This window comes from Bos mutus, chromosome 1 (assembly GCF_027580195.1).
Source record: "Bos mutus isolate GX-2022 chromosome 1, NWIPB_WYAK_1.1, whole genome shotgun sequence".
In the NCBI taxonomy this organism is placed as follows: Eukaryota; Metazoa; Chordata; class Mammalia; order Artiodactyla; family Bovidae; genus Bos; species Bos mutus.
The window spans coordinates 79,702,123-79,716,616 of NC_091617.1; the positions used below are offsets into that span (position 1 = coordinate 79,702,123).

The 14,494-nt window shown below is 46.3% G+C and overlaps 1 protein-coding gene across 1 annotated transcript; it reads right to left on the minus strand.

Moving 5' to 3' along the window:
- Positions 1-1,685: 1,685 nt before the first annotated feature.
- Positions 1,686-8,624, minus strand: AHSG (alpha 2-HS glycoprotein). Its single transcript, XM_005910760.3, has 7 exons — positions 8,353-8,624; positions 6,142-6,252; positions 5,740-5,824; positions 5,210-5,373; positions 3,925-4,026; positions 2,972-3,058; positions 1,686-2,342 (listed from the first exon to the last, which is right to left on the minus strand). The coding sequence occupies exons 1-7, from the start codon at positions 8,563-8,565 to the stop codon at positions 2,025-2,027; spliced, it is 1,080 nt and encodes a 359-aa protein (XP_005910822.2). The 5' UTR covers positions 8,566-8,624; the 3' UTR covers positions 1,686-2,024.
- Positions 8,625-14,494: the final 5,870 nt, after the last annotated feature.

Here is a 14,494-nt window from a genome sequence, read left to right on the forward strand (position 1 = left end):
CTTCCTGGCCATTCTTTCTGGTTACTGGAATGTTGGCAAAACCTCTAGGCAAGACTGATAAGGTGAGTGTCAATGGCTTGATTCAGTCTTCCTGGGTCAAGTGAAACCACTCAATTGGTTATTAGTTCCAATCCTTTAAAATTTCATAAGAAAGGGCCCATCACTTAGGCTGCTCAGAACAACCTAATGCTAGTGGATAAACATTGAAATTGTCTAGGCACCACTCTATAATGGGAACTATTTATTTCTTTATGCTCTCTGAGCACTTGGATAGTATCTACAAATGTCCACTGGATTTACCACTGGAGGTATCCCTCTTCTATTCATACTATAAACCAGAGCTTAAACTTGAGGTCTTAAAATGGATTGGCTAGAATCCATTTTAGTATATAACTCTGGGAGTTGGTGATGGACAAGGAGGCCTGGTGTGCTGCAATTCATGGGGTCACAAAGAGTCGGACACGACTGAGCGACTGAACTGAACTGAACTGGTGGCTCAGAGGGTAAAGCGTCTCCCTGCAATGTGGGAGACCTGGGTTTGATCCCTGGGTCGGAGAAGGAAATGGCAATCCACTCCAGTATTCTTGCCTGGAGAATCCCATGGACAGAGGAGCCTAGCAGGCTATAGTCCACGGGGTCGCAAAGAATCAGACACGACTGAGCAACTTCACTTTGTTTCTTTCTTACTATATACACATATAGTACAATCAACAGGTATAATTAAAGTGAGGCTCCTGTGTTAATTACTAATGTTCCCTTACCTGGGAATTGGGGAAAACCTATTTTTTGGGGCTCCAAAATCACTGCAGATAGTGACTGCAGCCATGAAATTAAAAGATGCTTACTCCTTGGAAGAAAAGTTATGACCAACCTAGATAGCATATTCAAAAGCAGAGACATTACTTTGCCAACTAAGGTCTGTCTAGTCAAGGCTATGGTTTTTCCAGTGGTCATGTATGGATGTGAGAATTGGACTGTGAAGAAGGCTGAGCGCCAAAGAATTGATGCTTTTGAACTGCGGTGTTGGAGAAGACTCTTGAGAGTCCCTTGGACTACAAGGAGATCCAACCAGTCCATTCTGAAGGAGATCAGCCCTGGGATTTCTTTGGAAGGAATGATGCTAAAGCTGAAACTCCAGTACTTTGGCCACCTCATGCGAAGAGTTGACTCATTGGAAAAGACTCTGATGCTGGGAGGGATTGGGGGCTGGAGGAGAAGGGGACGACAGAGGATGAGATGGCTGGATGGTATCACTGACTCGATGGACGTGAGTCTCAGTGAACTCTGGGAGTTGGTGATGGACAGAGACCTGGCATGCTGCGATTCATGCGGTCGCAAACAGTCGAACACGACTGAGCAACTGAACTGAACTTAACTGAATGGTTGGTTTGTCTGTAGAAAGTTTAAGCACTTGGTCCTAATTTATTAATATTTTCTGACCATTATGAAATGAAAGAGTTATTTTCTTATAAGGAAATTATCAGATCATATAGGTAGTGAGCAGATCCTGGTCTCACTTTTTCCTATGTATATAGGAGGTTTTGTTCTATTTTATTCCTATTTTCAATTTGATTTTGATTAGGGACACTTATACGGTTGCTGGAAAGACCACACACGTGAGATTGGACAAAGTAGGCAACAATCATGATGACATTTCAGCTTAGAACCTTCTTTATTAGAGCATTTTTAATGACAAGTAGATATAAACTTGGCAAGAGCACCTTTCAAAGTCACAGTTCCAATTACTTTTGTGAGGTCAAGAGAAGGTAGAGAACACAGTGGTGGTGGCTTACATCAAAGCCATGACAATCAAGCTGCTGACTTTATGTTCCATCAAACATCACTAGCACCTCCTCTGCTCCTGTCCTTGGAAGGATGAGAAGTTGGGACTCAAGACCTGACATTAATCTAGACCATAGGCAGCACTTGCTTCCAGAGCAGACAAAGCCCCTACCCATACCCATGACTTGGACAAAATGATAGCTGTATTCTCTGTGCCAAACCATCTCATCTCCGACCATCTTCTAGATCTTGAAGTATCTGATTCTCCCTGGGCAAAGGTGGACTGGACCTCCAGGAACGCTAGGCTGCCCCACTATGGGTGTTTTGCCCACGTGGAACGCTTCTCCCGAGGATGACTCCACTGAGGCCACCCCGGAGAAAGTGTGGCGCAAGTCGTAGTGTGCTCGGTGCAGCGGCAGGGGAACTGCTACCACGCTCGGCCCCACCACCACGGAGGCCACGGGCGGGCCAGCTGCAGAAGGCGCAGGCCCAGCTGCGTCCGGCACAGCGCTTGGGGCCTCAGCTTCGGTGCCGTCGGGCTGGGGCTGCGGAATCACAGGCTGGAGGAAAGAGGACCGTTTCTTTGGGTTAGCTGCCTTTCTCCTCCTTCCAGGGGAAATCCCCACCCAATTCTCTCACAGTAATAATTTTTATTTGTAAGGAATCTGGAAAAGAAGAACTACCTAGGTACAAAGGATAGTCATCAGGGTTCCAGGGGAGGGGTAACTGGCTTGTGCCATTCCCTTTCTCACAAGCTGTTTTGGGGTTGGTAGACTTATTCTCACGTTTCACGAGCAAAAGAACCCCACCTGATGGCTAACTTTCACCAGCAGCGTCACCCTCTTTTTCATCTACACCTGCAGTTACAGGGGTCTAGCAGGCACATCTACCCACCTAGTCTCTGCAACTCAGAAACCACTCCCACACACCCCCTCACTCCCTGGGTCGGCAACTAGAAACATGACCTTGCCAACTGCACCTGGGGGTGGGTCTGCCCTATACGTACCAGTTCCTGGAAGGGGAGGGAGTAAACCTTTCATTTGCTGATGGTTTCACATTCCTGGCACAATCTATGTTGTGGGGCTCAGAAGAACAGGCAGCTAATGCCCTAATTACTACTGCATGGCAGAAATCCAAAGGGGTCACTGGATTCTGAGAAGCAGGGCGAGTACATCTGTGGGGCCCTTACCTGCGTTTGGAACAACGTGCAAGTCACTCTGACGTCCTCCCCACCAAGAGCTTTCTGAATGACTGACCCCTTACAGAAGCCATATTGCTGCACAGAAAGACAGGAGGTATTTGAACAGGTTCAAAAAGTGGACTTCTCACCCAGTTTCACTTACACTCAATACATCCAGGGTAAAACGCTTTAATTCTTAATTCCTGTCTTTTTTTTTTTTTTAACTTTTTTCCTAAAGTTTATGCTTTCTGCTTATATTTTATATAGAATGTAGAAAATACAGAAATGTTTTGGGAGTGAGAGAGCTCACCCATAATCTCAGAAATTGTGGTGACTCAGAAGAACTTCTGTTAACATCTATGTATTTCTTTATTTTTAAATACTATTAGATATCATTTGAAAGTTGACATCATTGTGACTATACCATTTTGGAGACTGTGTTTTTCACATTCTAGAATGATAGCATTCTCTTATATCATTCATTATTCTTTGAAAACATAGTTTATCTGTCTATAATTTTCTATTTACTAACATGTCATATTTTATTCAACGATTCCCTCCTGTTGGACATTCAGGTGTTTGGGGTCATTTTGAATCTGTCATAAATCATCTTTATAGATATATTTTGTCAAACATGCTGATCTCTTTAGGCTAAATTCCTAGAAGTAGACATTACTGGCTTAAGGACTTAGGTTGCATACCTGAGGTATATCTAGAAAATCTACACTTTATACTGCCAGCAGCCTGACATGACTCATATTAGTTAGGAAATAGCCTCTCTAACTCCAGGGGCCTCCAGCAAATGAGAAGATCTGGTGATAGCTCTTAAGCAGGGGAGATGACACCCCAAGGGATGACCTGGCATGACCCAGCCTCACAGGGCATGGGTATTTTGCATTATCTCTTTCCACAGCCCCAAGATATAAACTTGTTCCATGACCAGCTTTGCCTGGTCTGCTCACCTTTTCTGCCAGTAGGTTGCACTTGGTTGGATCTACGACTTCTTTAGCAATACAGTCAGTAGCAGCCACTGCAAACTCCACAGAGACAGAAACTGGAAGAGGCTGACGAAGATACATGAAAATCTTCATGAAGCAACATGACAGTATGAGAAAGGCAGGGAAGGGGAGCCCAGAGGGAAGTAGTGAGGACCATGGTACTACATAATCCAGGGAGCACCATTCACGTAGACCGCACCGTGTGGCCAGGAAACGTGCCCCTGGTGTCTTACACAAGGCTCACATGAGGGCATTGGGTTTTAAGGGCTTGCACACAGAAGCTGGGGTTTGGGTGTTCCCTGAAGTAGGTGCAGGTATCCACTGCCCATCCTTCCAGAGCAGAGGCGAGTTTTCAGGTAGAAAGCAGGAACCCAGGGGGCTGACCTGACACTGATCTGGGTAGGAACCCTGCCTCCTGCCAGTTTCCGTATTGGGGTTGCACTTTCAGACCCAAGGTTCAGGTTATTCCAAGATGGGATGGGAAAGTAATTAATTTCTCTCCCACATATTTTAGATAGCAGGAGCAAATTAAAAAGATAACTGGACGTGCAGAAGATATTTATGCTTTTCTATCTCATTGTTCTTGGAGCATAAGGACACTTAAAATAATAAAATATTTCTTATTTGTTATAGTCTGGGGTGGCGGTTCTAGAATCACATATTCTGGTTAACAGAATTACTACCTACAGTGTATTTCCAAGTATGCCATGGCTGGCACCCAGAATACCAGTTTGTTTTTTTTTTTAACATTAGAATTATATTGTGTTCAAATGTGCTAACCTAACCACAGGACAATTAGTTGTTGTTTTTCAGTGGTTCCATGACATTTTAAGATTCTGCCATTATATACAAGTATGCCCATGTCTTTGTAAGTATCAATTACAAGAGCTGATACTTACAAGAGCTGATGTTCAGCGGTGATAGGTGATGGTGGTGTGGAGACCCATGAATTTACGGTGTGTGCTTCTGGATAAAACGGGAACTCCCACCCTCGTGTTAACTAACCGAGGAACACAGCCTGAACACACACGCAGACTCTGACTATTTTATGTTGAAGTGGCTTAGGTGGGGGGTGCGGTGAGGGTTCTCTGGGTCCAGGACACTCAGGACCCTTTCTTTCCCTTTTCTCCCACCACCCTCCTTGACTTCCTGTGGCTGCCCCTGCTCCCTCCCTCACACTTGCTTCACCACGTTCACACCCCAAAGTGCCACCAACCTGCCCAACCTGTCAGCAGGGTCTCAGTCTTACCACAAATTGAGCCCGAGAAATTTCCACCAGCTGTAAGTAGGAGCCGTTGCTCTCGGCATTGAAGGTAGCCAGCGCGACCTCCACTGCGTGCACCACCCGGCTGTCGTTGAGTGGCGCCAGCAGGGGGCAGTCTGGGCACAACTTGCGCACGTCCTCGGCGGAATCTGCGCACAGAAGTAACCTGGTTCGGGCCTGGAATTCTCAGCGGCATTTGTCGCCGCTCTGCTTATTTGAGAGGGCTAAGACTGGCTCCAAACAGTTACAGGCTGATTCTCTGCATCTTACTTAAACCCTCGAGTGGCCCCTGGCGTGCTGGCATTTTTGCAGGAGCTCCTCTCACCAAGGGGCGATTTTCAACCTCGGAGCTGAACAATTCCTTAAAAAACAGTTTTAAAATCCCCAAACTCAGGAAATTTGGCTTCCCTTTTTCATCACCAATAAAGTGGCTAGATCTGCTTCTGTTGAAACCAATTCAGGTCCCTTCCTCACTCTCTCTACCGGGTAACCGTAATGAGAATAGTCAACTCTACCTGGACTGGAATCACATTTTGTAAACAGCACGGAAAACTGGCCATCTTGTTTCAGCACGTGGATATCGCAGTCTCCTTCCACCGCCTGGAGAAATAAACCCACAGTGAGGGCCCCAGAGGGCTGACCTTCACGTCTCAAGGTGGAAGATGGGAGGAGGGGGGAAGAGGGCGTGGTCTCTCAGGCGTGGATGTCAAAGGTGAGCCTCACAAAATCTCCTTCTCTTGGTGATATTGAAACAGGACGCTGCTTTTACAGAGGTTGCGGGGGAGGCGTGGGGGGCGGGGTACAACAAAAAGGGGAATTCTAAAAATTTGGCGCTAGGGAGGGCGCCATTGACTGGCAGTTTTAGTTGGGGCACCACCCCACCCCACCCCCGCAGTTGCCCTGAGAGGGCCACTCACGTGCTGCGTCTGCTGCCTCACGCTGCAGTTCGCCAGGGGCGTGGGGTCCAGTACGTGGCAGGTGGTTTCCAGGGTATCTATTTCAATGTCATACACCTCTCCCGTGGGCCGCTGGGGAGACAGAGGATGAAGAGGTGAGCCTAAGCCTGCTAAGCAGGTCCACGGGTGAGCCCCCACTGGGTGCCAACACACCCATTGTTGGAAGGGTAAGAAAGAAGTGGGCATGGGCTTGGACAGGTTGATGGAACCACAGTCATCACTCTCAAAGGGATTTGGAAGGCAAAAATGAGTGTCGGTACTTACCCTTCAAGCGGTATTTTGAAAAAGTCAGTTTGGGATTTTTCTCAGTCAAGCAGCAAAGTAAGGTGGTGTAGGATAATAATTTACTGTCTCTCCTTTATCTTCTCCATCCCTCCCTCTACTTCGTCCTTCCTTCCTTCTCAATATCTACTTTCCTTCCTTCCCCATTTTCTTTTCCTTCCTAAAGGAAAAGTTGTCATCTGTGGCTTTTTGTCTTGTAGATGCCTGGATGCAAAGTTGCTGTTCCCTACTGTCCCCTGCTGGTAGTAAGGAGGAAGCGTGATCCTTCCTCTGCTGGAGGACGCAGTGTGTCTGTCCTTCACTTGCACAGAGGAAAGGAGTAGTGGGTAAGGCAGTGACAGGGAAGCTTGGATGATTCCTCGGAGTTTTCCCTGCCAGTTCACCTGTTTCTGCATCCTTCCTTCAAAGACCGAAAAAAAATCCAGAAGGTACGCATATGCCTATTTTTTCCTTTCAGCCCAACTCTGCTTGCCTCTCATTTCTGTTATGCCTGTTTCACTAGTACCTGAAACCTCAGAATCTCCTTTCCTGTTTTATATTGTGCAGATGTGCCCAAATTAACTCCCTGAAAACACTTAGAGCTAGTGAATAGGAGCCGGGCACTGGGTTCTCAAACCCTGCTGTAAGTGAAAATTGCAACATTGTTCTTTCTTTCCTTCAGATATGCAGGTTGTGTGTTATTTCCCCTGAACTGATCATTGCTTCCTCTGAACCACCACTGTACTTCACTATTGCAGAACTCCTAAACTCCATCCAGGACAATCCTGATTTCAATTATTTTGTCCCATTGTAAGATCAGAGGTCTGTGAGTTAGTCCAGATGTCCTGAGGTTTGCCTTATTTTCCTTCCTAGATTGTGAATCTTCTGTGGCACTAATTATGTCTTTCTCATCTTTGTGTTAGGTTGAATCATTAAAATGCCAATATCTGACTGCTTTTAATATACAAAGCTGGCTATTTCATATGATTCAACTTAGCATGTCCCATAGCACCTAACACTGGTTCTTGTCCTGGAAGACTTGTAATTAGCATTGGCTGAAAATATTATCCTTCATCAGCTATAAAATCTAATTCAAAATAGGCAATAGATGGGTCTTTTCCCCACCTCTCCAAATCACTCAGCTGACCTCCGAGGCACATTTCCCAGTTTGATCATTGTCACCAGCTTCAGACTGCATTGCTTTCTCCTCCAGCATATGAGGAGGTGAATCCTTTCATGCCAAGATTTCTCACTGGGATGTGGGTACCTTTCTTGGGAAAGCAGCTTGTGTAGAGGAAGGAATACAGTACTGAAATAGAATCCTTGCCTGATGCTTATTATTTTATGAACTTGGGTAAAAAAAAAAATGCCCTAAATATGTCAGAGCCTTGGTTATCTCTTATGTAAGACAAGGACAGTACCCGCCTCCCCTCCCCACAGAACTGGGGACACAGCGGGGAAGGGATTACAGAGATGAACTGTATGAAAGGGCCTGGCACATAGTAGACACTTAAAAAATGTGCACTTCATTCACACTCAGTCTTTATGCAGAGAAACAGAAACAAAAAAAAAGAAATGTTTTCCGGCTAGTGGTAGTTTGGCAGCCAGAATCCTTTCTCTGGTGCTAGTTTTTCTAGAAGGTCACACTTTCTACTTGTTACCTTCAAAATACCACTTGAAGCCTTGTCCTCTCCTCACACTTCCTGCTCCCATCCAGCACCCTCCTGGAGACCCTGACCACAGTACAGAATGTCTCCTCTCTTCCTTCAGCCTGCCCTCTCCCTCCCTCCTTGGAGAAATCGGGGCATTTTCGCTATGCAATTTCTTTTGTTCTGGGAGGCAGGCTCTCAGAGACACCCAGCTAAGCCTCCCACACCAGCCTGTCCCACCTGGCAGGGCAGGTTCACTTACCCTCGGCCACACCTTCACACTGTCAATCTGGTTCAAGGTGTGCTTGTAGCCCCGAGGAAGGTGCTTGTTGATGTAGTCCACGGCAGCCAAGGCTGCTTGCTCTGTGTCTGGGTCATCACAGGCCGGTTCCTTATAACCTGCAACCGGGTCAAGCGGGATCGAGTGGCAGCCCCAGAGCTGAGCCAGGCAAAAGAGCAGAACGAAGGATTTCATGGTGGCTTCAGAGAGGCCCCGGTGTGTCAGCAGGCAGGCAGCTGGAGGCTTCTGGACCAACCCAGGTGCTCTGCCTGGTGGAGTGTCGAAAGGCTTTATTTATATGTTGGAGCCTGCGGAAGGATTGCGTAAGGATATGGGATGATTTCTGTTCTGGTTCCAAAAAAAAGCCCCCTGCAAACATCAGTCCTGGAAAAGCAAACAGGTTATGACATCGCTGGCCCCCAAGAAATCTGCCAAAGTCAATGCTGCTTGGGGGCCGGTGTGGGCAGGTTGGGGGGTGGGCTGGGGAGATGCTCCAGAGTTGGCCTGGAACATGGTAACAGCAGCAAAGAGGGGAGGCAGCTGAGAGGACGAGGTGAGCACCAAGGTGAGGAGGGGCTGGCATAGTCGGCCCTGGAGTGCTGATTCTGGCAGCAGAGAGAGCGCCCTCCATTGGGAGCTGAGGGCAACATGGGGTCCATGTTGGGGAAAGTAGGGATGCTTAGCAATTTACTAAAATCTTCACATGTCAGGGACAATTGCCTTCTTCTAGAGGGAGAACAAGGCCCACAGATGTAGCAAAGGTACCAATGATTTGGAGTGAAGAGGGAGAGTTACGGGATCTTGGATAAGAGCTTGGATAAGATCCTTAGAGAAAAGAAGAAAGGAAGGAAGAGATTTCTGCCTTGAGTGGGGAATGGGGAGAGAGCCCTTCCTCCCTTCCTGTAGCAGGGCCTGGAGGGCTATGGCCCACAGGGCTTCCCCACTGCCACTTCCCCTTCTCTCCAGACCGGACTGCCAACACACTGCAAAGATACACCCTGACCTGGGTTCCCTGGGTGGCTGAGTGTGATTGGCACCAGTGACCAAGTGTCCCCAGTGACCCCGTGCTCCCGTGGCCTGTGCCCTCAGCCAGTAGACGAGTGCAGCAGAGAGGAGCCCTGGTCCAACAGCCACTCACTTGGCAGAGCTCTGGCTTTGAATCCTGCACTGCAGGCTGAGACTCTGTGAGGACATTAAGAACACAGATGCCTCCTTAGGGCCCTTTGGAGCATCAGCAGAACTAGAGTGAGTCTTGGTGGCCAGAGCACGCGGTCACAATATTGGCTCAGACACTGCCTCTCAGTTGTGGCCCCTGATGATCTCATGTGTGACCTCCAAGGAGAGGTGGTCAGGATAGCGAGAGCCTTGGAAAATATCATCCGAGGTTTAGTTTGGTTTAGCCTGGAGCAAAGAAGCCCAAAACGTGGAAACCAACACGTTTTCCAAATATTTAGACGTTGTCATTGCGTGGGGGTGGACTTGCTCTGTTGTTTGCTATTGCTTCAGAGAATGAAACTTGGTTTAAAAGTAGGGGTGTGTGTTCTATAGAGAAGCTTAATAATATTGACTTCCTGTAAGGAGGGAGATAAGCAGGGGGGGAGCCTGTGATGGGTAGAGAAGGTAGTAGGCAGTGTAAGCTTGGTTTTCACATTTGCTCCCAGCTGTTCACAAACAGACCCTTAATTCCAGAGGCTCAGAAGGTGTGATCAGGACCCCATCCTCTGGTCATCCATCAGGATAAGCCTCGAAACTGGGGGGACTTTCCATCAGCCTTGTGCCCCATTGCCTCCAGGGCCTTGACTCATGAGAAACTTTTTGCAGATGCTCTGCTTTTCTTTTAAAATACAAAATATGGTCATTACTAAAAATTTGAAAATCACAAAAAATATATGCAGTGAGTACATGTTTCATATGTCATAAGCTCAAGTGTCTACAATGTAATTTTATTTTCCATAACACAATTGGATTTCTGACTCTGAGCTTTCTTTCATGAAAATGGAATCTACTCACTTCCAGGCAACCCAGCTTTCCAGGTACTTGGATTGAAACCCGGTCCAATTTAGGTTTGCCATTATACTTCTACTCCTAATGAGGTTAGAAGAAAGCCTGAAGTGCAGAGGGGGAGATTTATGCAAATACTGATTTTGTCAAGGTCAAGAGATATCTACTTTTGCCTTGGCATCTTCTGCCAGGTAGCCTGTCTCATGTGGTCCTCAGACAAATGCACTCTTGAGCTAATGGCCTGCTTTCCTCCATCTAATCCATAGAAAGACAGTCCTCCCACATCCTATGATCAGGGGTCATATTATCAAAGCTGTGGCACCCTTTCTAGCCCACAGGCCTTTTCTTAGCTGGGAGCTACCCCCCTCTTTTTATTTTTTTGGCCACACTTCACAACATGCGGAACTTCCCAGATCAGGGATAGAATCCACGCCCCATGCAATGGAACCACAGACGTCCCAGAGCTACCCGCCTCTTTAAGCTTGGGAGAATTTGTCTGCTAGCCCTCCCAGGCTGTGAGGGCTTCCTGAGGCTGTTTAGACAAGTTTAGTCTAAACTTGTCTGTTTAGACTTTGCTGTCATGGCCCACCGGCCCCCACCCCCAACTGCTCCAGGGCAGCCCTGCTACTCAGGGGGCTTCTCCTTACCATGTTATATCTCACTGTGCTACCTGTGTGTCCCCTCTCCTCCCTATCCCTGTAGTGAGGTTCCAGGCTCTTCTGGAGGTTCTTCTCCAGGACTCCCACACTGTTCTGGGGGTGGTTCTATTGCCATCCCAACCTGAGGGTCAGTTCAGTTGAGTTCAGTTCAGTCGCTCAGTTGTGTCCGACTCTTTGCGACCCCATGAATCGCAGCACGCCAGGCCTCCCTGTCCATCACCAACTCCCGGAGTTCACTCAAACTCATGTCCATCGAGTCGGTGATGCCATCCAGCCATCTCATCCTCTGTTGTCCCCTTCTCCTCCTGCCCCCAGAGGGAGAAAAAAAAAGTTCTCTCTGATCATCCTGTCTGACCATTTCTGTCTTATACTTGGCATATTTCTTTTGATATCTTTGTTCTTGGATCTTTCATGGGTGACAATTTCTAAAGCCCCAGGTATTGTCCTGTTTTGCTGATGCTAGAAAAACAAAGCATGTAGTAAAGAGCGATTAATATCTCAGCTGTCATCCTAACACAGATAAACACCGAAACAAAACTCACCCACAGTCTCATCACCCAGAGATCAACAGTGTTAATGTTTTGGTGCATTTCATCTTATTTTAATATAATTCACTGTAATATAATCATACTTATGTACAGCTTAGTATTCTTTTTTCATTTAACATTATAACTTGAATATTTCTTCATGTTATTAAATACTTTAAATCTGCTTATAATGACTGCCTATGATTCTGTTGTATCATAAGCTATTTTACCTTTCTCTTATTGTTGTGTATTTAGTTTGTTTTCCATCGAGCACTCTCATATACAAAGTCGTAATGAACTTTTAATTCAGGAATCTTTGACTTTCTAGTTATTTTTATTCAGGATAGAGATTTATTAGTGAATCATTGATTTTAAAACATCTTAATTTCCATGGCCAAATTGCCTGTCAGAAATTTCTACATTAATTTCTACCCTTACCATTTAACTGGTATATTATGGCAGGTCAACTGTTGTCTCTTTTCCTCTGCCACTGCTTCCGTGCTGACTTTTGGGGGAACTTAGATATGGGAAAATCATCAGAACTCTTTTTTAATGTATTTTATGAATATCTTTGGGTTTAGCTCAACTATTCCATATGTCTAATGCTTATAAACTAAAATAGCTTTGAGGTCAAGCTGAATAAAATGGTCTCAATTTTTTTCAGTTGGAAAACGGAAGATTACCATTTACTTACTGAAAATGAAGGAGACACTAGAGGATCTTTTGATATGTTTTCCAAGAAAACTGTGACAAAGGATGCCCAAGGAAGGCTCTAAGTATTTCACCATGCCTGATGACATCACTTTCAAACTTTGAAAGATTTTCACACACCAAATGCATATATCCTTGAGTGATCTTGGGTAAGTTTCATCCACCTGGCTCTAACATATCAAGAGGAGATAAGCATTTACTCCATTTTCTGGTCATTCGTCTCATTACTTTAATGACTTCTCTTTGCATATTTCTTTGAGGCCCAGGTCTGCAATAAAACAGTGTCTAGTAGCGCATTGAGGCTATCAGGAACTTGTTAGAGCTGGTTGGGAAGAGCAGTCCCAAAGATCCAAGGAGCAGAAGAGGACCAACAACCACCAGGAGATGGCAGCAGGGTGCTAAGCCGTGCTTGGTGTGTGGAGCTCACGCAGCTGATGGCGGAATTCCAAGATGGCAGCTAGGATTGGCACCAGCTGCTCTGCGTTTGTGAATAGGGCTGTCCACTAGGGCGGCGATGCATTCAAATTTCTCCAAAGCAGAATTCAGCCTTGAGAGTTGTTAGCTGGGAGTCAGATAAGGATGGTGGCAAGTGCAGAATCAGAGTTGCTGGGCATTGGTTCTGTTTGGGCCCTGCCAGCAGACAGGAACTCAGAGGGTAAAGACAGAGCTAGAAGGGGGTGAAGTATCAAGTCAGGCAGTGAAGGCTCAGGTGAAAGCTAGAAACCCAGCCTCTCGCGAAATAGGACATGAACAAGTGCACGTCAGCAAAAGCTAGAGGAACCATTGGTTTTCACAGGGAGGAAGTGGCGGTGGTTGGTGTTTAAAGTGTTGGACCAGATTCTTGGCTCTGCTCTTTCTGGTACTTAAAGGGCCTAGGCTCTAAGAAGCCCAGTAGTGATTTCTGATAAGCCAGGTGTTTCTTCATCCTTACGGGTATTTATTGAACACCTATCTGTGATGTCAGGTGCCTATATCCAGGGTGATGAGAAAACAGTCTGCACTAAAGGAGCTTACCTTGACTCCCTTGGTCCAGCAACATCTGATCAGCCAAGAGCTGTAAGTTATATGAGATGATTGTGTTGTATGTTCTAGGGAGACAGGTTGGGATTTATATCTCCAGTGTAAAACCCTTGATCAATGGAATGCAAATTGCCCTTCTCCAAGGACCCACCAGGCTTCTTTTCTTTTTTTTAAATTTTTATGTATTTGTTTTTTTGCCACACCGCATGACACGTGGGATCTTAATTCCCCAACCAAGGATCTAACCTGTACCCCTTGGCACTGGAAGTATGGAGCCTCAACCTCAGGACCACCAGGGAAGTCCCCCAAGAGGTTTCTCATGAAGGTAACAGAACCCTAGTTGCCCTGAAAGTTATTTAGAAGAGCCTTTTGCTTTCAGGGCCGATGCACCAAAGTTGGGAGACACTGGCTTGAGCACAATGTGGCAAAATAGATTAAACCCCAATGACCACAAGTGATTACTTCCTTCTTTAGGTGGAGAAAGGGCTCAGCAAGTCCCCCCCACCACACACACACACACACACACACCAATCCTGCTCATAACCGTGATCTGGCTCAAAAATCTAATCCATGGAAAGAAATGCTTGCTTTGAGGGTCACACCTCCTTAAATTATGTGCCTTCGTCCTGTACTTTGCTGGATCCTAGTCCTGGCCCTGGGGAAGAGGCAGAATCTAAACCCAGGATAGAAAAAATGTTTGGCCGCCGCGCCGCGCTGGGCGCTCGGTCTGTCTCAGCGGTGGGGAGCGAGCCAGGCCTCCGGCCGCCACCGCTGTATAGGGGTGTGCAGCCCCTGGCCAGGCCCCGGCCGTAAAAAAAAAAAAAAAAAAAAAATGTTTGTATTTCATCAAGTCTTTCTATTCTTTCAAGTATAGTGTTTTCCTTTCTATTTAGCTATTGATATTCTGTGTGAAATCAGCCTCAAGAATTCAATGACACTTGTCCTCGGCTTTCATTATCATATAGGAAGCTATGGGGAGCCTTCTATTCTCTTCTGTTTGGAAGAAGACTTAATATCATACACTGCTTAGTGTGGCCTTGATACCTGCTCCAACGTTCTGTCTCACGGAAGAGAATCATTCAGGGTTAAAGAAAGGATGGGGAGATTTGGACTTTCTGAAGCTGTAACAGCTTCTCCTCAGAAAAACAACATCATCATCAGAGCAAATGATATTGATTCCTTATTCTGTAAAAGGCTTTGTGCTTT